Source organism: Lissotriton helveticus, chromosome 11 (genome assembly GCF_964261635.1).
Source record: "Lissotriton helveticus chromosome 11, aLisHel1.1, whole genome shotgun sequence".
NCBI classification, from domain to species: Eukaryota; Metazoa; Chordata; class Amphibia; order Caudata; family Salamandridae; genus Lissotriton; species Lissotriton helveticus.
The window spans coordinates 6495643-6522575 of record NC_136072.1 but is presented as its reverse complement, the minus strand read 5'-3'; the positions used below and the strand labels follow the sequence as shown (position 1 = coordinate 6522575).

At 45.4% G+C, this 26933-nt stretch overlaps 1 protein-coding gene across 1 annotated transcript in view; it reads right to left on the bottom strand.

Annotated features, from left to right (window-relative positions):
* The window catches only part of LOC144791012 (putative cation-transporting ATPase 13A4), a 315251-nt gene that overhangs the window by 24504 nt on the left and 263814 nt on the right, over positions 1 to 26933 (bottom strand). Inside the window, exons 21-24 of the mRNA XM_078665643.1 lie at positions 25680 to 25759; positions 6313 to 6355; positions 4474 to 4583; positions 1799 to 1895 (exon numbers count right to left, since the gene is read on the bottom strand). Of these exons, the coding sequence (XP_078521769.1) occupies positions 1799 to 1895; positions 4474 to 4583; positions 6313 to 6355; positions 25680 to 25759 (330 nt within the window). The remainder of the gene's footprint in view (positions 1 to 1798; positions 1896 to 4473; positions 4584 to 6312; positions 6356 to 25679; positions 25760 to 26933) is intronic.

Genomic DNA, 26933 nt, shown 5'->3' with positions numbered 1-26933 from the left:
GCAACCCAGGCTGAAGGCCACGTCTGCCCACCAGAGTCAGTTACGCAAGTCTTTAGAATACAGGGTCCCATGCTTTGGCCCTTACCAGGCACCTTGTGTGTGGTTTCTGGTAGGCCACACATGAGGTAAAAAAAAAAGGGCGCTGTCAGAACAACTCCGTGCCATTACAACACAGGCACTACAATGAACGCGTCATTACCACGCGTTTCATTAAAACATAAGTCATTATAACAACTTGCTTTAGGGCACTAAGTGCTGGATTTTAAATCCAACGCCTTCCCTACTGTTGCACACACTGGAGTTGGAATCTAAAAATATACTATTCCAAACTTAGCATCTCCCTAAAGCAAGTCAAGCCAGTTATTACACACGCACTCCACGGACATTAGGTTTTTACGATTTATTTAGCTCATATCAGTAGCCATTTCCCCTTCACCAACGCGTTTCACCCGTCAGGGCTTGATCACGGTGCAAACTATCATTAGTCCATTGTCTCTTTCTTACATAAATACATTTTTCCACACTTACAGATTAAGATGCATTGTGGGAATTGTAGTTTGTAATGTCTTCGCCATCCCTGGACACGTGTTTCAGGGTATCACCCCTCGTCAGCAGGGATAGGCCTTAGGGGCGACACTGCCGGTGTGTGAGTAGTATGCGACCCCACCCCCATTTGTGACCAAAACTTACCCTACTGTTGCACCCCCTAGAGTTAGAATAGTAATTTTTACCCCTACACTATCCGACACTTACCCTACTGCTGCAGCCCCTGGAGTTAGAATAGTAATTTTTACCCCTACACTATCCAACACTTACCATACATGCAATGTAATGGTATGCGTTGTAATGGTATGCGTTGTAAAGGTAGTATGCGTTATAATGGAATGCGTTGTAATGGTGTTTTTAAAAAATTCGTTGTAATGGAATACGTTGTAATGGTAGTTTTTAGAAAATTTGTTGTAATGGCATGCGTTGTAATGGAATGTGTTGTAAAGGATTTTGCGTTCTAAAAAATGCGTTGTAAAGGCATGCGTTGTAAAAGTATGCGTTGTAACGTCATACATCCGCTTTTCACTCTCCCTTCAGTACAGCACTGAACGGCACTTTTGCTTGCTGCGCTGCCTTGCATCACATTTCAGTAAATTTCTCCCTTAGTGTTTCGACCAGTGAAGACATTTGTAGTGTTGGGAACTTTTCCTGTAATGCGGAAAGAAGGCTGTGGGTGTTGCCGGCTGTGCCCAATCGACTGAGACTTCAGTGATCAAGGGGGTGGATGGTAATGTGGTGGCACTAAGTGGAAGTATCTCTGATCCATACATTGCTTTGTGTGTGATGGTGTTGAGTGTTCAAAGCTGAGGATCATGGAGCGTGCCAGCAATGGATCTGGTCCCCGGAGGGGTGTATCTACAGAGGAAGGAGACTAATGCACAGTGGAGGTCATTTTAAGTTCATTTGAGCTGCTCTGGTTAAACAGGACCATTGAGTCCACACCACAGCCCTCTGGGAGCATATCATAGTCAGAGGACTGGATCCAAACACGATTCGACACCAGCCTGTGATTTCTGATCCTTCCTCAGGACGCTTTATTTCTGATCCTGAAGACTGACGCCTCCAGAAGATACGATGGAACTCCTTACGGAGAACCTACCTCAACGTGTCAGTGCTCGCTGCCGATAGACCAGTGTGGGATCAGTGTTGGTGATGAAAGGGCCAAAATGCATGGAAATGATGACGGAATATTGACATTGAATGTATAGTTTCATAGCACAGCAAAGCGATGTATTGATTTCAGACTTACCCAAAAGAGGATGAGGACAGAAGCGTATATGATGAGTCCGTACAGCACCATGTATCTGAAGAGGCAGAATGACGTCACGAGCGCGGCGCGTCCTTCTCTGGCGTCACAAAGAAAGAAAACACAACTGTAGATTGGGGTGTATATTATGAAAACACAGAATTCTGCAAGTCCAGGAGACCTCGCCACAATGCATTGCCAAACATTTTATCCTCATTGCCATGCTTTACTCAAGTTAGTTTATCACTTTATTTCCAAGAAAATACTGACAAAAGCATTTTCAAAAGCATTCTTGCAAGTTTGCAAATTTACCCCCAGATTCATCAAAGTCCTGTTTTGCGAGTCCTTAATAGCATTTTTAAGGAATCGCTATTGAAGACTCGCAAAACGGGATGCATGTAGAAATCGCAATATTCTTTGCGATTTCTACTGCTTCCTTATTTGCGATTCGCTAATTGCTAATCGCAAATAAGGAATGGCTTTCCCATTCATTCATAGGAATGAATGGGGAGTCATTCCTTATTTGCGACTAGCAATTAGCGAATCGCAAATAAGGATGCGATTTCAAGGGTGCCAGGGTGTCCAAAGGACACCCTGTAGCACCCCTGAAATGGTCATGTACACTGGTGTTGCGCACACACATGTCCAAAGGACATGTGTGTGTGTGTGTAACATACAACTTAGAAAAATGCACCAAAGTGCATTTTTCTAAGTTTTCGCTATTTACCACGTAGTTAGACTTCGCGGTAAAGAGCGGCCCCAGATTGCGAATTCGCAATTTTAAAATGGTTCATGAATTGCATTTAAGGAATCTCAAATTGAGATTCCTTAAATGCAAATATTAGCAATTTAGCGATTTCTAGAATTGCGATTTTTGCATTTGGGATGATGAATCCCAAATGCAAAAATAGCGCTCGCAAAGGGCCAGATTCTCAGAATCTGGACCCCTGCGAGCGGATTTTGGCTTGATGAATCTGGCTGTTAATGCGCACAAAATATGACTGGATTACTGTTTCTCATAATGTTGGAGCTGTTTCTCGCGAAACACTAAATGGCTTTTCTTTGGCAGTTGCTAACGCAAGTATTCATGGCAGCAGGAACAATTTAAAAAAAGAAAAGAACCGGTCTGATCTTCCAAATGTTCTCAAATTCTGCCAAAATATTTTAAGAGGGCAGCCATCTTGTTTCCATTGACATCACATAATTCACAATGTAAAGAAAAAGATGCCAACTGTTGCTTAACCCTAATAAAAACGGGGCTCACGGTGTTGGTCCTTCTTTTAAGAAAGTTAAAATAACAAAATTTTACAATTTCCTGACTAAGAATGCTGGGAGGGAAAAATCGTAGAATGTAAGGGTGTATTCAGAATTTCAGGAAAATTACACCAAATAAATGTAATAATTAGACCTGGGCAGAGTTTGCAGAGTTCTGCGGGAGCAAAAAACGCCACGCGCTACTCAGAATTTAACAAATGGTGGAGTGCATCAGGTTGTTCCTTTCACGCAGATTTGTAGCGCCGGTGTGTTTGTCCCACACTGGGAAATCAGCAAACACTGCCCCAGGAGCAGCACAAGAGGGCGCTGCTACTTTCTGCCACTCAAGTTGAAGTTCAACTTGAGCGGCAGCTCCCTCAACATGTACGGAAGGTTTCTCAACGTGAGCCGTAGCGAACATCTGTGTTGAGATATCATGCTGGGAGGTGGTCTAGCGTTGGCTTTTCCTTGCTCGCCAACTTAACGTTGACGAGTGCAAGTGAGGAAAAAAAGTGGAGTAGAGCTTTTTGGAATTTCTTGTGCTCCACGGAGCACAGAGTGCAGAAAACAGAGCAAACTCCGCAAGAGTTCACCACCCATGCCTTGTAAATATGTAAAATACAAATAGGTAATTTAGTGCTTTTTTCATATTATCAAGGGATTTATCTCCGCTTTTTTGGCTTTAAAAGCCAAGAAAGCGGAGATAAAATTATCTCCCTATCAGCAACAGGGTGCTAACATGCAAATTCGCATGTTAGCACCCTTTTTCTCTACGCTTCCCCTTGCATCTCTAATGAGATGCAAAGGGGGCGTTCCAGAGAAAAATAATAGGAGAAATGATGTTAAGCGACATTTCTCCTATTATCAAGGATTTCGCTAACCCTGTTAGTGATAAAAAAAAAGCAGCGCTAATTGCGGTTAGCACTGCTTTTTTACACCTGGTATTTTCCTGACTTAGCCATGATATCCTATGGAAGGTGGATATCATGGCTAAGTTTGTGAGCCCCTATCATCAAGCTAACGCCAAACTTCGAGAGATTATCGTTGGTTTTCCAGCGATAATCTCTCATTTGGCAGTTAGCGCGAGGATTTTTATCACTTCTGAGATAAACCTTGCTATTAGCAAGTTATCTCTGCGATAATTGCCGGCGATGCTTAGCGTTAAAAAATTAATTGCTAAGCATCGTTAGCGATAAATATCGCTAATCGTTGGTAATATGCCCCTGTATTTTTAGCGTGAACAGCTCTGCAAGGGAGCCATTTTTACATTGTATAAAAGAGTGAAAGTCTCTGCATGGCTGGCCTGACAGGCCTGGAATAAATTAAAAACTAATAATGGCCATTAGGGGCTGGTCCCATGTCAGGCCTAAATGGTGCCTGTGTGCTATCCATATATAAGCATAAAACTCAGAAGGTGAACTTACTTGACCAGCTGCGCCACACACTGTATGTTGTCTGTCTTGGACGTGAAGGGCGAAGCCACTGAGGCCTCCTGCTCCGACAGGGAGATGCCAGCGTGCGCCATTTTCAGAGCCTGGAAGAAACACAGCATTTTAAATCTAGTGACTGTTTCAAAAGAATTCGATACACAAAAGTGTTGCTGAAGATTACGTTGGCTGCGTGCCATTAGAACCCTTTAACACCTCCGGTGCTCATGACGAGCTCAGCTGCCGTGAGAATTCCCCGCTGTGCTGAGCGTTCCACGGGAGCCAATGCACCTGTGACGAGCTCAGCTCGTCATGAGCACCGGAGCGTCGCAGCTCATGACGACCTGAGCTCGTCATGAGCATGCGGGCGCTGTGCGCGCCCCCCTCCCCCCCAGCACAGCGGGGGAATAACCCCCGCAGCGGAGGGGTTAAACAGGTACATACAAAATAGGGGTTTTGCCCAAATCCCCCTCATATACCTGAGCAAAAGAACACCAATGATTTATATCCAAAGAAAGAAGGTATAGAGGGACCAATCAAACATTTATTTTCATTCAGAGTACAAATAATTACCCTGATTATCCAAATTCTTATTTATAGAAAAATTATTTCCACTATTCCAACATATATATGTGTCAAAATGATGGGGCAAAGCACATTAAGATCAAAACAAAAATACATATATAAACTTCATATATACAGGATATACACATTCATTACACAAACATTTGAATCACACTCATATATATGATACACTACATAATATATACATCATATATAGGACATACAAATATAATATACAAATAAACAGATAAATCATTCCCCTACTGAGAACAAAACAATCAGAGTGTACACTCTTAGTTCAACATAGTAAACTGTAAGGTAGTCCCTTTAGCGCCTGAGGGATAACACCTCACAATTATTAATAGGGCGCTTTCCTTAATTCAAGCCACTCAAAATGCTGGGACTCCTCTGGAAATGTCTAACCCTTCAAAGCACCATAACATTGATATTTTACTAGTTCTGGACTTCTGCAAGCAATTTTTTAATCATCCTGTAAACTGCCCAAGGTCTAGTAGAAGCTGACAGATGCAATGAGCAGAAGTGCTTGTCCAGGACACATCAAAATGAGCCTCCCACTTGGTTATGCCCTGAACAGTTACCCTCTAGACAGCAGTGGAAAATCACTGAATCCAAATTGCCTTTGATCAAAATCACCAAACACTCATGAGTGCCCTAGATTCAGTGACCATCAAATGGCCTTCATCGTTAAGCTGCCAGTGAAAGAGAAGCACTTGCAAACCTCCTCCTGAAGGGGGGACACACCACAGTATAAAGCTTCACACACATCGGCAACACCGCCACATCTGGGGCACCTTTCGCTCGGTCCTTTTGTACTGTGCCAGACACTCAGGCTCTGATTTAGACTTAGGACCTGTTTCAGATCTCGGTGGATTGATTACTCTGTTATAACGGTGACGGATATCCTTTCTACCAAAATATTTTGTAGTGATCTAAATCTAAACTGTAGGAGTACATTTCATTCAGAGGTCATCATGTCGATACCAATAAAAGTCTTATGATCCTTTCTTCAGTTTCTTTACTGGTAGTGAAAACATCACCCACCCTTCAAGTATACATTTATAATTCCTATATATCAGACCCACTTTCATAAATGTATATTTTTCTAAGAGGTACTAAACACTGTCCCTCTGTAAAGAAGAATGACATTTATTGCATCTGGTGACTATTTCATATCATTCCCTCTCTCAAATGTAAATATTTTGGAAGTCATCAGTTTATTGTAGACCATGATCTCAGTAGTTGTCGACTCACCCCACAGTCATTTGCTCCATCGCCGCACATGGCCACAACATATCTGAAATAAAGAAGCCACACTCAGTGCCACGTCATCACTTCTCTTTGCCACAGCCGAACAGATTCTATGTCTTTCAGAAAACATTGACCCAAAAAAAGCCTTTCTCATCAGCCTTACATATCAAAGTCTTGTAAGAAAGTACAGATTTAAGTTAAAATAGCAACATTGAAGAAAATTGTTGGATGACGTTTTCAATGTTATTGTCTTATCTGAATATTCAGGTGAGCCTTTATAGCTAAAGGATATTAACCACCCCATCGGTGTGGTATTGTTTAAGGTGTGAATTTCACATGGGACAAACCAGGTTTCTTCTTCTATAATACATTGTAGCAAGCATTAAAAATGTATACATTCATCTCACAGAATCACTCGTTTTCCTTTGTTTCACAGGTTTATCTTGATCACAATCGTGAGAGATCCCAACTTCCTTTAAACCTTTCATTTGGGGAGGTACGCGAGAATTAGAATAATTATCAAAATACTTCTGTTTTGATCAAGAAATGTACCCCTTGTTCACCTCAATTTCAAAAAGCAAACCCTAAGGTAACTTGATATTAACCAATACTAAGTTATATGGGCAAATTAAAAATCAAAAAGGAAATAGCGAGTATACAATTTCTAACTCACTTCAAATAATACCAACCCGAACATATAGGTATTAACTTATAGTCTTTGATTTCTCAATCTGGTATACGGCATCAATGTAGTACCAATTACAAATATATGTCCTTCTAAGTTATAGTTTAATTAATCTTAGCGTAAACAACTTCAGTAACAAAAAAACGAAAGCTCCTCCCCAAATGAAAGGTTTAAAGAAAGTTGGGATCTCTCACGATTGTGATAAAGATAAACCTGTGAAACAAAGGAAAACGAGTGATTCTGTGAGATGAATGTATACATTTTTAATGCTTGCTACAATGTATTATAGAATGAAGTATACTATGGGTAGGGGAAACGTACAGTCAGCTTCCATCCAACCAAGCAATGCATGTCGATCTGCTATTATTAAAAAGAAATACAAATATTTGTTTTTCTGAGCTTGTACCAGGGAGAACTTTATAAATTTCTTTGTACTATTGTTACCTGCTTATCACAGGACACCTAGACAGAAAAGAAACTGCTTGTGACAATCATAAACTTTTATGTACTCACTGTAACCTATGTTGTATCTATCTATTTTTCTAGGGTGATTTTATTGACCCCTATACTACGACAGATATCATATGTAGTCTTGACACAGGTGGAGAATATTGTGGAAAACCACCGAAACGCGTCGACGCACCATTTAGTATAATTCACAACTCGGACATCTTTGTTGATATACTATATTACGGTATACATAATTTAGGCGTCAAAAATAGAGTACGAATATACACCCAGTATTGCACGAGTCCAATGTCTTACTATTTTCTGTCTTTTTGTTTCAATTTTGCTGGTCAATATTGAATGTTAACTGTATCTTTTATTGTCACTATCTTGTTTTAACCAGTGTTGAGTGGTCCCTCAATTGTCCACTATTTTAAATGTTTGTATTACCAATAAACTGTAAGAATTTTTTTTACACATGTGAATCTTGTTACTGTTTTTGACCTTCTAGCTCAAGTGTAATTTAGTCTTGTTCAAGGGAATCTCTCCTTTCTCTACGGTTGGTTAACCCTATTTCCCTTGACTTCCGTTAAGGGGTACCTCTCACACTTACCTCTTCACTTGATAATCTGTCAGCATCAGGGCTTTAAGTGGGATGAAAAGAGTGGCGGTCTCCAAAAGGGGTGCGGCCTATGCAATTAAAGGTGTGGCTTGAACACACAAGCTACATTTTTGTGTTTTCCATAGTGTGCCACCTGTTATTTTGGTTCCTCTCTGAACTTTCTGTTATTGCATCAGAAACAGAACACAGAAACTGACATACACCTGACACCAGGCAGGACTATACGCTTTGTGGTGCACAGACATAATATCGACTCCAAATTATCTTCTGGACAGAATATCGAGTTTTAAATATCGTTTGGAGAAAATATCGACTAGACAGAATATCGACAGCCAAAATATCGTTTTTAAGGTAAGTGAAGTAATATCGACTGTAAATAATATAGACAGTGAAAATATCCAAGTATATAATCTAGATAGTAAAAAATATAGTTTTTTAAATAATATTTAATTATTTATAGTGTGTTTATGTTATAATATGTGTGAAAAGTGTCAATTTATTTTATTATTTTTTTTAATTAATTATTTTTTTAATTATTGTGTAATTTAATTCTGTAGCGGGTTGTGGGTTTATAGGGGAATAGGGTGGGAAGTAATTTAATTATAATTAATTAAATATGTAAATTTATTAATTGGTAGTAATAATTAATTAATTGGTAATTAAATAATATATGTTAATTATTTAAAATTTAATTGGTAATTAATTTTATTTAATTGATTAATTGCTAATTATGTCAATTAAAATAATTTATTTTCTCTAGCGGGTTGTGGGTTTATAGGGGAATAGGGTGGGAAGTAATTTAATTATAATTATTTAAATATGTTAATTTAATAATTGGTAGTAATATTTAATTAATTGTTAATTAAAAAATGTTTGTTAATTAATTAAAATGTAATTGGTAATTAATTTTATTTAATTGATTAATTGCTAATTATGTTAAATGAAAGGGGTATTTTTAGGGTTCAGGGTCAGTTTTTAGTTTTTGGGTAAAGGGGTATTTTTAGGGTTCAGGGTCAGTTTTCAGTTTTTGGGTAAAGGGGTATTTTTAGGGTTCAGGGTCAGTTTTCAGTTTTTGGGTAAAGGGGTATTTTTAGGGTTCAGGGTCAGTTTTTAGTTTTTGGGTAAAGGGGTATTTTTAGGGTTCAGGGTCAGTTTTCAGTTTTTGGGTAAAGGGGTATTTTTAGGGTTCAGGGTCAGTTTTCAGTTTTTGGGTAAAGGGGTATTTTTAGGGTTCAGGGTCAGTTTTTAGTTTTTGGGTAAAGGGGTATTTTTAGGGTTCAGGGTCAGTTTTCAGTTTTTGGGTAAAGGGGTATTTTTAGGGTTCAGGGTCAGTTTTCAGTTTTTGGGTAAAGGGGTATTTTTAGGGTTCAGGGTCAGTTTTTAGTTTTTGGGTAAAGGGGTATTTTTAGGGTTCAGGGTCAGTTTTCAGTTTTTGGGTAAAGGGTTATTTTTAGGGTTCAGGGTCAGTTTTTAGTTTTTGGGTAAAGGGGTATTTTTAGGGTTCAGGGTCAGTTTTGGGTTTTTGGGGTACATATACAATATTGCCTATTATTTAATTAAATGTTGTTACTATATATATATGTTTTAAGAAATATGATTAAAAATATATATTTTTTTTTACTTTCATTAAATATTTAATTATTAAAAGTTATTTTAAGTATTGTTAATTATATTTTAGTAATTAATTTTTTATATTAATTTAATTAAACATTGTTTTTAGTAAAGTCGATATTTTTTACAACGATATTTTTGTAAACGATATTTTGTAGTCGATATTTTTGTACTTACCTGTTTGTACATACAAATTCGATATTTTTGTAGTAGATATTTTCACCTCGATATTTTGGGTACTCGATATTGTGGTAGTCGATATTCTTTCAGTGATCCACGCTTTGTCAATGGTTATTACAGGTTGAAGATAAATGAGTAACCACAGTGATTGTTTTGTAAAAAAAGAAATTATTGAAAATGTTTCAATTCTGAAAGTGTGAGACTCTGATTTAAACATTTGTGAGACCTGTGCAAGGGGTAGTGGTCTAGAGTGTTTCAATCACTCCTGTTATGTCCAATTTAAGTTAGACGCGTACACCTTTTTCTGTCTTTATCTCCACCATCTGCATGTCTTACCCCTCATCCCTTTCTTCTTCAGCGCCCTCTTTTCACTCTTCTGAATCCACTTTCTCGCATCTCCCTCACCGCCCCCACACACAAGGCATCCACTCACCGGTAAGCACTGCATTTTCTTTTACTTTTCTTTTACTTTCACCTTGTCAGTCTTTCGATGACTGTGACTCCTTCACACGCGCTTGTACAGAATCACAACTGCAATCAGAATGCATGTCCATTGCCCTGTGCACTCTGCCAAGATGCCAAAGATTGGAAGTGCTTGTAGTCGGTCCAACTTTATGTCCCACTGAAAGACACCATGAAAACTTGCACTGCCTTGAGCCTCAACTGCAAAGAGGTAAACTCAGTGCTTAATTTGAGCCAGTGGTCTCCGGTACTTGGCACCTGCACTTTATTGTCAACACAGGCTCTTATGACAGTTGTCACATGGTGGCGCTGTTTCTGTGATTTAGAGATAAGCAGAACTAATACCTGCCGGCCAAGACGTTCTAATAGCTTTGGGGGCCTCGAACAGTCTGAAGTGTCACACTTGTAGGAGTGCGATGATTAGTAGTTGTGTACGTACTGTGATGACTGTCCTGACCGGGCAACACGTGATGTTAGCTGTGGTGGCCTCCTGATGAGAGCCCTGGCACTTATTTTTTTAAATAAATTAAGCACTAGCTAAACTGTACCCTTACAAACACCGGAGGGAATCAGTTCAAAGTATGCAAGAGTAGCATGCTGCACAAAAAAACCACAAACAAAATATCCTGAAAATACGTAACACACTTAGGGATTGCACGATTAAATAAAACATATGAAATAGAAACCGAAACCAAGGGCCACATGTACAAAGGTATTTGCTATTACCAAATAACACATGTTTGCGATTTGCTTCTTGGTAATTGCTAATGCTATGCAACAACGCGTGTTTTTGCACATTTTTCGATTCTCAGTGGGTCGCAAATAGACCTACCTCATGAATATACATGAGGTACATCTGGTTTGAGACCCATTGGGAATAGCAAAAATCACACGGAAGGTGGCCTGTTGGGGTCAGCAGACCACCATGTCTGTGACTGGTTTTCAATAAAGCATGTGCCTTGATTATGAGTTTTTTTTTCATACCACCCTACTGTGGAGTCTCCCAATAGTAAATTATAGGCAAAAGTAAAACAGTTATTTACCTCAAAAAAAATATTGTTATGTTATACACTAATGTAAACTACTTTTATATATTTCTTTTTTAACGTGGAACAGAATAGAAATGTAACATCAATATTATAATGTTGTGTTAAATCTTTAATTTATTTAACAATAAACATTAAATTAACATTGTTTTATGAAGTTTTAATTCAAAAATAAATTCCCCTAAACGTTTATGCATTAATAATTATTAAAAGTGTCACACAGAATTAAATGAAGGTAATTAATTATATTTTAATTAAAGTTAATGTTATATTGCCTTATAAATAAAAAATGGTTGTTAAAGACTTTTACAGTTAAATAATAAATACAAACTATTATTTTTAGATATGTTAAAATATTGAATTTATATATATTTTTACAATTTTACATAATTTACTCCAACGTAATTTCCTACCTCTATTATTTTCTATGCCAGGCTGTTACAGTACCAGATGTTAGCCATGTGTGGTGCTGGACTGGAGTACTTTACTACTGTTTTGGGTCTCTTGTTAGCTGTGGTAGTTTTAGAAGTGCAGTTTGTGAACAGCAATGGGTTTACTCTTTTGTGGGTTGGTACATTCCCCTCCCTAAACGCCTCCATTATCCCCTCCATCCTCCACCCTAAACTACTCCCATTTAGTAGGGCTTCTTTGACACGCCACTACCCTGGCTCCTCCCACATTTACTACTAAGAAAAAAACGTACGTGTCTGAGGCTGTTCTAATAGAAAAGATAGGAGAGGTGGAGGTAAAGATTTGCACTTGTAGGTTTGGGAAAAGCATTTATAGTACTTTTGTACAACAATAGTAGTACTACAAAAACATACTACAACATGCAGTAGGCCCCACAATGTTTAAATTACTTACTGGTAATCTTCATTACTCAACTTCCACATCCTTTGTCTCATTATTTACTATTTTTAGTTTGAGGCTGTGACTCAACACAGACACCAGCGACAAGTAACACTCTATACTTTTTAAATATAAATGGAAGTAATTGGGAAATATAGCCTTCGTTATAGGCTGCAAAATGTTTTTAACGAATTATGTTTCAAGTCGTGTGCTTCCTAGAGTAAGGTGAATGTCTACACTAATATTTTAAAGAAGTGCTCCGGGATCCCCCACATGGGCGGGACTATTCAGTGCTTATGATTATCAATGGAGATCCCCAAGAGAGAATGGGATTTACAGTGCTTGCGCACAGTGTAGGCATGGTATGAGGCGCTATATTCAGGGGCGGCCTTAGGCATGTGCAAGCTGTGCACCTGCACAGGGCCACCAAACCCCAGGGGCCACCACGCCAATATATATCCTTAATATAATAATCCTCTGAGGATGGATACATATTTGCGTGGCGGCCCCTGACAGGGATTTGGCGGCCTCCGGCTCTGTTCCACTGCCAAACATCCTGACCCCCCTCTTCACTGGCCTCCGCGCTCCACCCCGCCCAGACCCCTCTTCCGGGGCCCCCTACCTACGCTCCCTGCCCAGGGCCACCATGAGCCTAGAGCCGCCCCAGCTATATTGAAAACAAGTTATTATTGGCCCTGGGTCCTGGAGACGCGCTGTCCTCAACACACTGACTCCTGTCTCGGAGTGAACAACCACTGAGGCCAATGAACTGCTATTTCTAGGCCACCACAGGAGCCTGTTCTGTAAGTGACGTCAGACTACGGTCCGCACAATAAGGCAGACATTGAGCGCTCCTAACTCACCTGTCTTGATGCACCACTGTGTGGGCGGACACGAATGCCAACAGCCCCGGGGGCACATAGCTTCACTCTTCTGCCATTTTTAGAACACTCAGACACTTGTGTCACCTTGTTGGTGCACTTTCTGTGTTTACACCACTGACATTCATACGAGGTGCAGGAGGCAGCACACCCCTGCGTTACAATTATTAGCTGAAACTGGCTGTATCCAGACTGCACTGGTGACTAGAGGAGCTCTGATATAACCCTGATCCCCCCTCCATTGATTGGCCGCTGTATTTGGACTGACAACTGGACCCAGAGCGGCAGACTGGGACATAACACAGGCCCCTGCAGCCCAATGGGGAGGGGTTTCTCCCATCTTTTGTTGGGGAGGGGGGGCTTTGTCCGATGGGCAATGAATATCTGTGAGATATGGGAGAGGCAGCGTCCTCTTCCTATGCACTGTGCCATCCATTATGCCACTGCTGCAGGGGTCTGAGTTTGTTCTTTGACTATAGATTACAAACATGCTCTGAAGCTGGCTCAGGACATCTGGAAAATGACCCCTGAGGCCAGGTTGGTTCCTTGGCTGGGGGTGACTTTAAAGATTCTTTGACTGTAAAGCTAAAGCTACAAGTGCCCATGCAGTCCCTCCACCACCCTGAGGCAGGGGCCTAGCAAGGACAGTCCCAAATGGAACATCATGGCACAACCTGTCAAGAGGAAGGGAGGCCAGCGGCTCATCCGGCTGGACAATGTGCTCTGAGAGAGGTTTCGGGGCACAGCCCCCACAGACCCTTCGCACGCTCGCAGTCACACTGTTGGATGCGCACTGCCAAAGCCAAAGGTCTGCCTGTTCACACCATTATATTTGCTTTAACCCGTTCCGTGCTGCCGTCGCTACCTCCCCAGTGCTGCCGTCGGCCAATGGCCGACGCAATCCCGCCCGTTTTGCGGAAGTGCCGCACTTCTGCAAAATCGCGGCCGCTGTTAAGGTGTTAAGTTACGCTTGTGCTTCAGTCAATGAGTAATCAGGAGAACGAGTGAGTATTTGGTGCTAGGGAGAGGATGAGCACAAGATTAATATTCTGGAAATGAAGATTCCCAATTGCAAGAGTTCACTATTGGAAGTTTGAAAGTATGAAAGATTGCTCAAGCAACATGCATTAAAATTCACTTCACACAAAGAAAAAAATTGCACAACAGCTTATTAGTGATTACTCGCAGCAGAAAAAAACCACACACATAAAGCTTACTCAAACTTCCGACAGTGGATAGCTGTTTGTTGCTCTCCCTGTGAGCATCATAACTTGGGCACTGAGGGCCTGATTCACACAGGTAAACTTAAACTTTTGTGTACGTTTATGTTTTTTGCTCTTCACAAACTATAAGGTAATAGTAATGATATGAGTTTGAAGACTCCGCAGTCAGGGTGGAGAACTCTGCACATAAAAAGATAGACCTGTCCTATCTCCGCACTTGAAAAATGATAACTTGTAGTTTTCGAATAGCAAAAAATGTAAACATACTCAAAAGTGTAAGTCTACCTTTGTGAATCAGGCTTGGGTGTGCTTCATTGTGCACCGCACTTATGGTATATGGACAAAATCTTGAGTTGAAATGTCAGGAGACCGAAATGTTTTTAAAAAAAATATCATGCAAAAATATTGTGATGCAGAAATATCGTTGTCAAGAATATTGATTTTTCAGTTAAGTAATATCATTGTTAAGAATATCATTGTAAATATCATTTTCAATAATATAGTTGTAAAGAATATTGTTCTTTAATTAATTTATAGTTTTTAGCATATATATCAAGTTTACGTTAGTATTTCTCAAATGTATTAAGAATTAGGAAAGGCCTGTAGCAGGATGTATAGTGTTTTACTAACAGATGTATTTGACTCTTTCTTGGCACTGAACACTTTTCACTCTCCAAGTTGAGGTGAAATGTTAACAATTGTGATTAACCTCTCTCCACTGCTTGCACTTTAATTGTGAAATTCCATCTAAGAAACCGGCATTAGCACTGTGCACTCTCAGGTTTTGAAGATTAGACTAGCTGAAAAGATCGGAACGTTATGGATTCTCACTGCTTTTATCCCTTTTAAAGTAATATATTATCTAAGCAAATTGAAATTTTTTAATAATATTTAGACCAATTTTAAGTCATAATTTGAATTTTACATAGGAAAATATTTAGTTTTATTTTCAGAGGAGTATTTAACAAGTGGGAATTAAGTCTTGCCTGATTGTATTGTACCAATTGTATTATGATGGAATGTTTTTAGATGTGTCCTTTTATGGTTTATTGATGAAATTAATCAAATATAGTTGATTTAATTGATTGATTGATGTTAGCATTGTTTGTATATTTGATCTTTTTTTTTAATGTAGTTTGCAATTTTAAGTGAATTAGAATTTTTAATGTAATTGTTAATAGTAATTTATAGTGACAAAGCTAGCTGTTGGGTTTGTAAGTGGATAAGTTGGGGAGTTAATTAAGTAATAATTAATTATTAATGAATACATTTTAAGTAAGTTTGTGATTGATAGTCATAATGCATAATATGTAATGTGGATTTATGATAATGATATTTTAGTTGCGCGTTGCTTTGTTTTTAGGAGTAGAGGGTGGGAAGTTAATTGGGTAATAATTAATTGCAAATTAATTACCAATGTATTATTCAATTGATTATTAATTAAGTGAATCATGTAATCATATATTTTAGTTTATCATAGGTGCTGGCTGCTGGGTTTATAAGGATATATGATTGGAAGCTAATCAGGTAATAATTAATTAACAATTAAAACATAATGTATTATTAACTATTGAATTGGTTAAATAATTATATACGTTATGTAATGTTTGAATTATGTAGTTACATTTTAGGTGTGGGCTGCTAGGTTTGTAGGAGTATATGATGGGAAGTTAATTAAATAATAATTTTTAAAAAATCATAATTATTAATGTATAATTAGATATCTAATTGATAAAATAATCTGAGAATTGTGTAATAATTATATATATTAGTTATATTGTAGGTGTGGGCTGCTGGGTTTGTAAGGTTGATGAGTGGGAATGTTGGAAGGGGCAATCTCCGAGGGCCAGGTTGTGCTCACCCAGACACCCCAAGATCCACCTCTCCCACAGAACTTGCCGAGTCTTGATTGTGAGGTCCTCGCCGGGGAGGCCTTTGGGTTTGGGATCGTACACACTGAGCTCACACCACACTACGAACAGACACCACACCGTTGGATTTTAGGAACAAGTTCTTTATATAAGCAAGTAATGAAGGAAGCACTCTTATATACACAGTGGCAACAGGACCACAAAGTCTCTGAGGATTCGGGAAGGGGGAAGCGGGACAGTCTTTTAGTCTCTGGTCCCGTACGAGGCGTACCCCACGCACAGCTCTCAATCCTCGAGCCGGGGGGTACGGGATGGTGGTCGTACTGGGTGCCTCACCTTCGTCGAGTCGGCCCGGTCGTGATGGTTGTCTCGATGGTCCAGCCGGACCAGAGTACTCCTCGAGCCGCGACGAGGTCAGCAGGGCCCGTTCGGGAGAGGTTCGTGAGAGCCGCGACAGCGTCAGCAGGGCTCGGATGGTCTTAGAGGTCGAGCCGCGACAGCGTCAGCAGGGCTCCGGTGGTCTTTTAGAGATCGAGCCGCGACAGCGTCAGCAGGGCTCCGGTGGTTTAGTTCCTTAAGGTGAAGAAGGAGCCGCGACAGCGTCAGCAGGGCTCAGAGGTTCCAGGTGAGTCTTCTTAGGGTCAGCCGCGATCAGATCAGCAGGCTTCAGGTCCAAGATACAACTGCCCGCTGGTTGTCAGGCGGGCCCAGTTATAGTCCTTGGGCTCTTTGATCTCCGGACCCTCGCAGGCAGAGGTCTCCGGCCCTGGGGGCTGGTCGTTGGCGAGGTCCGGCGGTTGGCTCTTTGATCCCTTTGAAGGATGGGTCCGGGAATTCCCAGACGCCCAGCGGGTCTGGAGCCAGCCCTCGGGGAGGCCAGAGGGGTGATCGAAACTGGCCCACAGGGGAGGGCCAAAGGTGTGACAGAAACCAGCCCCTCAGGGGAGGCCGGAGGTGCCATCGAAACTCCCTGGCTTATCTCACTCGGGGAGCCCTTTACCCCGCAGCCGGGACTGGCGCGCCTTTGGAGTCTGGGTTTCGCTGGGGCCGGGGTCACGCTAGGCCCAGGGAGACAGGGAAGTCAGGAAGGGAAGATGGCGTCCGGGCCTTGTGGGGCATGCAAGGGTAGGCGCTCGGAGCCGGGAGTGGAGCGGGGAAGGCAGGCCTGGTCGAGGTTCCAGGGGGATCTAGGCTTAACTGGGGTAGGACGACCAGGCTCGGCTTGCAGGCTACACTAATGGGGAGGCTGTGCAGGGGACTCGGGGGGGAGGCCTACGCTCACAGGGTGTGGAGGGACAGAGGTGAACCACGCCACAAGGCCGGGTCCAACACGCGTCCCCCCTAGCTGAAGGCGGGGAGAACTACCCATCCTCTTGGGGGTTCTCTTCGCTGAGGCGGAAGAATCGGGACAGGCCGTCAGCGTTGGCGTGGTCCGCGCCCGGCCGGTGTTCGACAGTGAAGTCCATCCCCGGGAGGGAGATGGACCAGCGCAGCAATTTGGGATTCTCCCCTCTCATCTGCATTAGCCACCGGAGAGGTCGGTGGTCGGTCTGGACCCGGAAGTGAGTACCGAACAGGTAGGGCCTCAGCTTCTTCAGGGCCCAAACTACCGCGAAGGCCTCCCGCTCGATGGTGCTCCACCTTTGTTCTCGAGGGAGTAGCCTCCGGCTAATGAATGCCACTGGGTGGTCTAGGCCGTTCTCATTCACCTGGGACAGGACGGCTCCGATGCCATGCTCGGATGCGTCCGTCTGGACTACAAACTCTCGTGAGTAGTCGGGGGCCTGCAAGATGGGGGCAGTGCACATGGCGTCTTTTAACGTTTCGAACGCCTCTTGGCAGGCGGGGGTCCAGCTGACTTTCTTCGGCTGGTTTTTGGAGGTTAACTCCATGAGGGGGGCTACGATGCTGCCGTAACTCTTGATGAACCGGCGGTAGTACCCCGTGAGCCCTATAAACGCCCGCACTTCCGTCTCGGTCGTGGGGGCCCCCCAGGCCACGATGGCATCGATCTTGGGCTGGAGGGGGGCTACGAGGCCGCTTCCGACCTGGTGCCCGAGGTAGACTACGGACCCTTGTCCGATCTGGCACTTGCTCGCCTTAATGGTGAGACCGGCCCTTCTCAGGGCCGTCAGCACCGCCCAGAGGTGCTGGAGGTGCTCGGGCCAGTGGGAACTGTACACTGCGATATCGTCCAGATACACAGCGCTGAACTCCTCCAACCCCGCCAATACCTGGTTCACCAGCCTCTGGAAGGTGGCGGGGGGATTCTTCATTCCGAAGGGCATCACCCGGAAATGGTAGTGACCATCCGGGGTGGAAAAAGCGGATCTTTCCTTTGCTCCCTCGGTGAGGGCGATCTGCCAGTATCCACTGGTCAGGTCGAACGTGCTAAGGAAGCGAGCAGCCCCGAGGTGATCGATAAGCTCGTCGGCTCGGGGGATGGGATGAGCATCTGTTCTGGTGACTGCGTTGAGCCCGCGGTAGTCAACGCAGAACCTCAGGTCGGGAACAGCACCGGGGGTGGCTGCCTTCGGAACCAGGACCACGGGGCTAGCCCATGGGCTGTCAGAGGCTTCGACCACCCCGAGAGCTAGCATCTTTGATACCTCGGCCTTGATACAGGCCCGGACTCGGTCAGGGACGCGGTAGGCTCGGTGCCGTACCGTTGGGCTGTCCCCGGTGTCCACGTCGTGGACGCACCAGTTGGTGACGCCGGGGGTGAGGGAGAAGAGGTCCGAGAACTGTCCCAACAACTGGCGACAGTCCTCGCGCTGCTCGGGAGAGAGGGAGGAGGAGATACTCACTCCCTCTACGGAGCCGTCTTTCTCTCTGGTACACAGGAGATCGGGGAGAGGCTCCGTTTCTTCTTCTTCCCCGTCGTCCGTGGCGAGGAGCAAGCTCAACTCGGACCGGGCGAAGTGGGGCTTGAGGCGGTTCACGTGAAGGACCCGCAAGGGGTTCCTGGGGGACTCTACATCGATGAGGTAGGTCACCTGACTCTTGCGCTCTACCACCTTGAAGGGCCCTGTCCACTTGTCTTGCAGGGCACAGGGCTCTACGGGGGCCATAACCCAGACCTGCTGTCCGGGCTGAAACTCGACCAGAGTGGCATTTTGGTCATACCACCGTTTCATTTCTTCTTGGCTGGCTTCGAGGTTTCCCTCGGCCAGCTCTCGGAACTTCCTCGTCTGGTTCCGGAGGGCCAAAATGTATCGAAACACATCGGGAGGGGGCTCTGGGTCCGCCGTCTCCCACCCTTCCTTGACCAGGGTGAGGGGTCCCCGGACGGGGTGCCCGTAGAGCAGTTCGAAGGGGCTGAACCCCAGGGATTTCTGGGGAACTTCGCGGTACGCGAAGAGGAGACAGGGAAGGAGGACGTCCCACTTACGCCTCAGGGGCTCTTCGAGTCCCATGATCATTCCCTTGAGGGTCCGGTTGAAGCGTTCCACCAGGCCGTTACCCTGGGGGTGGTATGGGGTGGTGAACTTGTACGTCACCCCACATTGCCGCCAAAGGGACTTCATGTATTTCGAGATGAAGTTGGTCCCTCCGTCACTGACGACCTCTCGAGGGAATCCCACCCGGGAGAAGATGGCCATGAGGGCCCGCCCCACTACGGGGGCGGTCACCGTTCGGAGGGGAACGGCTTCGGGGTATCGGGTGGCATGGTCTACCAGCACCAGGATAAAGCGGTGCCCCAAGGAGTTCGGGGGTCGAGTGGGCCCACAATGTTGATTCCCACCCTCTCAAAGGGGGTACTGACCACGGGGAAGGGTTGGAGAGGAGCCTTGCGCTTCCCTCCGCTCTTTCCGCTGGACTGACAAGTGGGGCAGGATTTACAGTGGGCCTCCACATCGGAGCGCATGCCCGGCCAGTAGAAGTGGGTGCGGGGCACGTCATGGGCCAGGTTCAGGAGAAAGCCGCGGAAGCGTAGGGGGACCACCAGCACTCGGCCGGACCCTAGCTCGGCGGACTTTTGCTCGCTGTGTAATAGGCCGTTTTCCCAATAGATAAAGTTGGAGCCGGACTGGTCACCGGCGGCCTGGGCGGCGGCCTGCTGCCGCGGCCCCACCAGGGATGGGCAGGATGTCTGCTCTAGGCAGAACTCTTCTCGGGACGGTCCCCCTTCCTGGCGCCATTGGGCCAGCTCAGGAAGGTCGTCCAAGCTCGGGGTCGGTTCGACGTCGGGGCCGATGGGCCCTGCGTCGAGGGGGAAGCTCTCCCCGGGGAATAGCTCAGGGGTCTCAAAGGGTTCAGGGACCTCGGGGTCCTCGGGGGTCGCCGGGGCCGCCTCTAAGGTCACCCCTTCGGGGGCGGTCCTTCGGGCGGTCATCGACCGGGTACTCACACAGGCCCACTCGGGTAGGCCCACCATCTCTAAGTGGGTCCTTTTCTCAACCCGCTGCCATGGGGAGCTCTCTAGATCGTTGCCGAGCAGGCAGTCCACCGGCATGTCGGAGCGGACCGCCACCCGTAACTCTCCAGAGACGCCCCCCCACTCGAACGGGACTTGAGCTATCCGGCAGGTGCGGACGGAGTTATCAGCTGCGATCACCCTGCAGGAGATGTGGGGAACAATCTGGGCTTCGGTGACGAGGTGCCGTTTGACGGCGGTGATACTGGCACCAGTGTCTCGGAGCGCCCCTATGTGATGGCCATTGACAGTCACCTGCTGTCGGTACTTCTCTGTGTTGTCGGGTAGGGGAGCTCCGGGGACCATCTCCCTATCACCCAAGGAGACTAACATCATAGCTGCGGGTTCAGCTCCCTCGAACTCTTCCTCCCCCTCCTCTTCTAGGGCTACTGAGGTGATGTGGCGCACTGGGGGCCCTGCAGCGGCAGGCTTCTGGAACAAGGGGCAGCGGGGGTCATTGGCATAGTGCCCGGGTTTCTGGCAATGGTAGCAGGCTTGGCTGACCCGGGGCCCTGGCCTAGCTGGGGGAAACCCTGCGCGCGCTGTGGGAGGCGAGGTACCTGGCTGGTTTCTGGGGGGACTGCGCGGGGACCCTACCTGGGAACCCCTCTGTCTATTCTGACCCCCTCCTCCCCTCGGGTGGGATGGTCCTTGTTCGTTTCGGCCAGTGTCCCCCCTGGCCCCCGGGGTACTCTGGTGCTCACCCAGCGATCGGCCTCGACGGCCAGCTTCCGGGGGTCGGCCAACTTGCTGTCCAGGAGGTGCTGTCGGAGTTCCACAAAGCAATTCAGGGACAAGTGCTCATATGCAATGAGGTCGATGAGCCCCTGGAAGGTGGATACTTTGCTGCCCTTGATCCACCCTTCCAGGGCCCGGCTGTAAAAATTGACATATTCTACCCACGTGGTGCCGGGGATCTTTTTGCATTCTCGGAAGCGTTGGCGGTACATTTCTGGAGTGAGACCGTACCTTGTGAGGAGGGCCTCTTTCATGTGGCTGTAGGAGGTCTGTTCGGCAGACGGTAGGTCGAGTAGGGTGTCTCTCCCCTCACTCAGGAATCGACCCCACAGCCAGGCTCCCCAATCTTTCTGTGGAACTCGGTGTGAGGTCATAGCTACCTCGTAGGCCTTGAACCATTGCTGGATGTCATCGTTTTTATAATATTCTTTGACCACATCCTTGGGGATGTGGACCTTGGGTTCCACTGGGGGACCAGACTCTCGGGTCGCTGCTGTTTGGTTGCCTTCGTTCCGGGCCTTTAGTTCGATTTCCAATATGCTGCGCTCGTGCTCCAGCTGGAGCTTCTTTCCGTCGTGTTCTCGCTGGAGCTTCTTCTCCTCCAGTTCTCCTTGCAGCCGCAGCTGCTCGATGGCTAGCTTCTTCTCGGCCAGCTTGAGTTCTCCTTCCATTTTCAAACGGGCCAGTTCTAGCTTGTGGTTTCGGTTGCGTTCTCGGTCGGTCATCTCTTCTCGAGACAGACCTCTCTCGGTGCTGTGAGTCCGCGTCGGGGACTCTGCTCTTTCTTGCTCTGGGGCGTGGGTTTCGATCAGGGGTGCTCCCCCTCCATCGGCTTCCGTCGGTGCTGGAGGTTGGGCTCCGGTCTCCACCCAGGCTGTTAGCACTTGTTGGAAGTCCTCTTTGGTGTTTAATCCAGTTGACGGGATATGGAGATCTTTGCAGAATTGCTTGAGCTCACTGTGCGAATAGTCTCCCAGAAGCTCCATCTGGAAGGTGGTCTTGTCGGTAGTGATGCTCATGGCTGCTCTTTGTTTGGGTAGTGTGTCAGTACTGTACGATCCCTAGATGTAGGTTCTTATCGCGACGCTGCCACCAATGTTGGAAGGGGCAATCTCCGAGGGCCAGGTTGTGCTCACCCAGACACCCCAAGATCCACCTCTCCCACAGAACTTGCCGAGTCTTGATTGTGAGGTCCTCGCCGGGGAGGCCTTTGGGTTTGGGATCGTACACACTGAGCTCACACCACACTACGAACAGACACCACACCGTTGGGTTTTAGGAACAAGTTCTTTATATAAGCAAGTAATGAAGGAAGCACTCTTATATACACAGTGGCAACAGGACCACAAAGTCTCTGAGGATTCGGGAAGGGGGAAGCGGGACAGTCTTTTAGTCTCTGGTCCCGTACGAGGCGTACCCCACGCACAGTTCTCAATCCTCGAGCCGGGGGGTACGGGATGGTGGTCGTACTGGCTGCCTCACCTTCGTCGAGTCGGCCCGGTCGTGATGGTGGTCTCGATGGTCCAGCCGGACCAGAGTACTCCTCGAGCCGCGACGAGGTCAGCAGGGCCCGATCGGGAGAGGTTCGTGAGAGCCGCGACAGCGTCAGCAGGGCTCGGATGGTCTTAGAGGTCGAGCCGCGACAGCGTCAGCAGGGCTCCGGTGGTCTTTTAGAGATCGAGCCGCGACAGCGTCAGCAGGGCTCCGGTGGTTCAGTTCCTTAAGGCGAAGAAGGAGCCGCGACAGCGTCAGCAGGGCTCAGAGGTTCCAGGTGAGTCTTCTTAGGGTCAGCCGCGATCAGATCAGCAGGCTTCAGGTCCAAGATACAACTGCCCGCTAGTTGTCAGGCGGGCCTAGTTATAGTCCTTGGGCTCTTTGATCTCCAGACCCTCGCAGGCAGAGGTCTCCGGCCCTGGGGGCTGGTCGTTGGCGAGGTCCGGCGGTTGGCTCTTTGATCCCTTTGAAAGATGGGTCCGGGAATTCCCAGACGCCCAGCGGGTCTGGAGCCAGCCCTCGGGGAGGCCAGAGGGGTGATCGAAACTGGCCCACAGGGGAGGGCCAAAGGTGTGACAGAAACCAGCCCCTCAGGGGAGGCCGGAGGTGCCATCGAAACTCCCTGGCTTATCTCACTCGGGGAGCCCTTTACCCCCCAGCCGGGACTGGCGCGCCTTTGGAGTCTGGGTTTTGCTGGGGCCGGGGTCACGCTAGGCCCAGGGAGACAGGGAAGTCAGGAAGGGAAGATGGCGTCCGGGCCTTGTGGGGCATGCAAGGTTAGGCGCTCGGAGCCGGGAGTGGAGCGGGGAAGGCAGGCCTGGTCGAGGTTCCAGGGGGATCTAGGCTTAACTGGGGTAGGACGACCAGGCTCGGCTTGCAGGCTACACTAATGGGGAGGCTGCGCAGGGGACTCGGGGGACAGGCCTACGCTCACAGGGTGTGGAGGGACAGAGGTGAACCACGCCACGAGGCCGGGTCCAACAGGGAAGTTAATTAAGAAATAATTGATTAGCAATTAACTATTAATTGTTCATTAATTATTTAATTGTTAATCAATTATGTAAATTGTGTTATACTTATTTATTTACATTATATTTTAGGTATGGGTTGCTAGGTGTGTAGGAGTATAGGGTGAAGAGTGAATTTAAGTAATAAATGCCTATTTATTTTATTGATATTTAATTTTTACATTGTTTATGAATTTTGTAAATTGGATAATTGCTGCATATTTTTGTTATTTATGTTAAGTAATGTTCATATTTAGTATTTTATATTTCTCTAAATTATAGGGTTATTAAAGTATGGCATGTGTTTCAAGTAGTTTAGCTACTGTTGCTTACACTGGAGTGTAAATAATACATTTTACACTCCTAAATCCAACGTTTTCCATCCTGCTGCACAGACTTGAGTGGGAATAGTAAGTTTAAATTACTCCGAAGTCCAACACTTTCTTCTTCTGTAGCACAGAATGGAGTGGCAATATTAAATCTTACCCCTATGAAGTCCAATGCTTTCCCTACTGTTGCACAGACTGGAGTGGGAATAGTAAATTTAACCCCTCTGAAGTCAAACACTTTCCCTACTATTGAATAAACTAGAGTGGCAATAGTATATGTTATTCCCCGGCTCAATATACCCCAAATATTGGTTATATATAAATGTTTTAAATATGTCTTGATAATTTTAAAGTATTTGTTTATATTTGTGTTTGTTTTAAAATGTGCATAATATTTTTTGTGATTATTTTTAGGTTTTTGTATTTCAGTATTTTATTTGTTTTGAGATTTATTTAATATTTTGGAATTGAATCATCTCTGAAGACCAAAATCAGAGTCCTAAAAAGAATCCATTTGTGGACCAGAAGCCAACGCAGTTTCCGAAGTCCCTGAGAAACTGAGCAATTGCGCGAATGTTTCAAAGCGAGGCTGACAGCAGCATTTTGTACCAATTGAAGTTTACGTAATAGTTGTTTAGAAATTCCAAGATATAAGCTATCGCAGTAGTCTAATTGTGAAGTGATAAGTGTTATGACTACAGTTTTCGTTGTTGTCAGAGGAAGGTATTCAAAGAATTTCTTTAATGATTTGATCAGGGAAAAGCAAGTACCAAAGACGGATATTACTTGAGAGAGTGAGCAATCAAATTTGACGGCAAGATTGTGAGGCACTTTGAAGGGAGAGGGAGGAGACGGGAGATTGTCTGGCCACTCCAACTGAGGAGAAAATAAATTATTCTCACTCTATAAAAGAATCTCCTTCTTGTTAGTACTACATTTGAGGGAATTGAGGGCCATATTATCAGGAAAGGGCGATACATCATCGCGGCATTTATCGGCAGGAAACTGCCGCTAAAGCAGCAATAATGTGCTTGATAATATGACCTTGTGAATTCCCATAGAAGCCCAGGTTCTGGTGTTAACCTGGGCTTCTATGGGAATTCACAAGGGCATATTATCAAACACATTATCGCCGCTTTAGCGGCAGTTTCCTGCTGATAAAAGCGGCGATAATGTATCGCCCTTTCTTGATAATATGGCCCTAAGTTCCATCCAGCGGACTGGTTAGAGTAGATGTAGGTTTCCAAGAGAACTTATGGGGTTACTTGAAAACCCCATAATAGTGGGATACTTGCTCCAAACAGAGGGGCATCTCTTCAGGTACTAAAGTCTGATTCTGGCACTTGGCTTTTTTGAATGTGGCCTAAATGCCCAGTAAGACTTCCTGCTGAAATTAATCACTATTTTTAGTCTTCATTGCTTTTTCCCCCTCCACCTTCTGATACGGCAAACCCTCCTCTTGCTCTCTCTCACCAAACAATCACCATTAGAAAGAAGACAGAACTTACCCCATTTTCTGAAATTCCTCAATCAAGCTGGCCTTCTGGGAGGGGGCCATGCGGGCAAACACAGCTCCATTCAGCAGCAGCTGCAAGGATGAAAGGGCATGCAGTGAGACCTCTTTGAGGCATCTTCAAAGTCATATTTGGCTCAGGGAATCTCTCACCCTTAATTTAGATGCTGAAGTTTGTTTTAAGAAGTCTCTTTGGAAAAACAATGGCAGCACTTAAGTGTGCACCAATGTAACATCCTATGGCCTCATCTATGAAAGTGCTGCATCGATGGGGGAAAAACAGCGATGCAACACTTTTCATTGCAACATCCTTGCAATCCCATGGATGTGCTGTACTTACACTACGGTGCTCCATGTTGCATGGATTGTGCATAGTGCCAACATCGGCCCATACCCCGGCCCTCCCACAACAATTACTGAATAACAGACACAACACAATTGTTTGGTGGAGAAAGTTGCTGCAGGTTTTTTTGCATAATAATATGCCAACATGTTGGGTTATCTTACGGGTGATCCAGGGGCAGGCAGCCCCTCGCCATCTGCCCACCTGATGAGCCATAAACCCCAGTGATGTTAACCGCGGGGGCGTTGTCAATTAGGGGGAAGGGATAGCCTCTCCCACCAGCAGATCTCCAGTCCACCCCTTACATGGATTGTGCAGACGCGTAAGGAATCCTGACATGTCTGTAATGGCGCATTGCTGGAGCGTGTTGGTAAACTGATGCAACTCCAGCAATGTGTCATAATCCATGGGCAAGTCCCAGGTGAAAAGCCCTGCATCACACCTTACGCCTGCCTCAAGCAGGCATAAGGATTGTGACGGCATCAAGTCATAGAAGTGAGGTAGTGAAATCTCGTGAATTTCACTACTCCACTTCTACGAGTCTTTTTTTTATGTGAGAACGCCCACCCTGCATACATCATACCTGACTCAGGTATAATAATGGGCTGGTCTTTACAAAGTGATGCATCTGCCTAGATGCGTCACTTTGTAAATAGGGCGTAGTGTGGCCCATTGTATACACCGCCGCAGCATCACAAAAAAGTGACGGAACGGCGGAAAAAGCCCTCATAAATAAGGGGCCTGGTTTTTACGATGTCTGAATGCACCATAAGCAAGGCAGCTAAACCATCATTCAATAATATATGTAACATATCACCCTCTGCCCATTCAGATATTCAGCACCTTGCATCTGTCACCAGTTTTTGATGTATACAAGATGGTATGTAAACGTATTAATCAACGCAG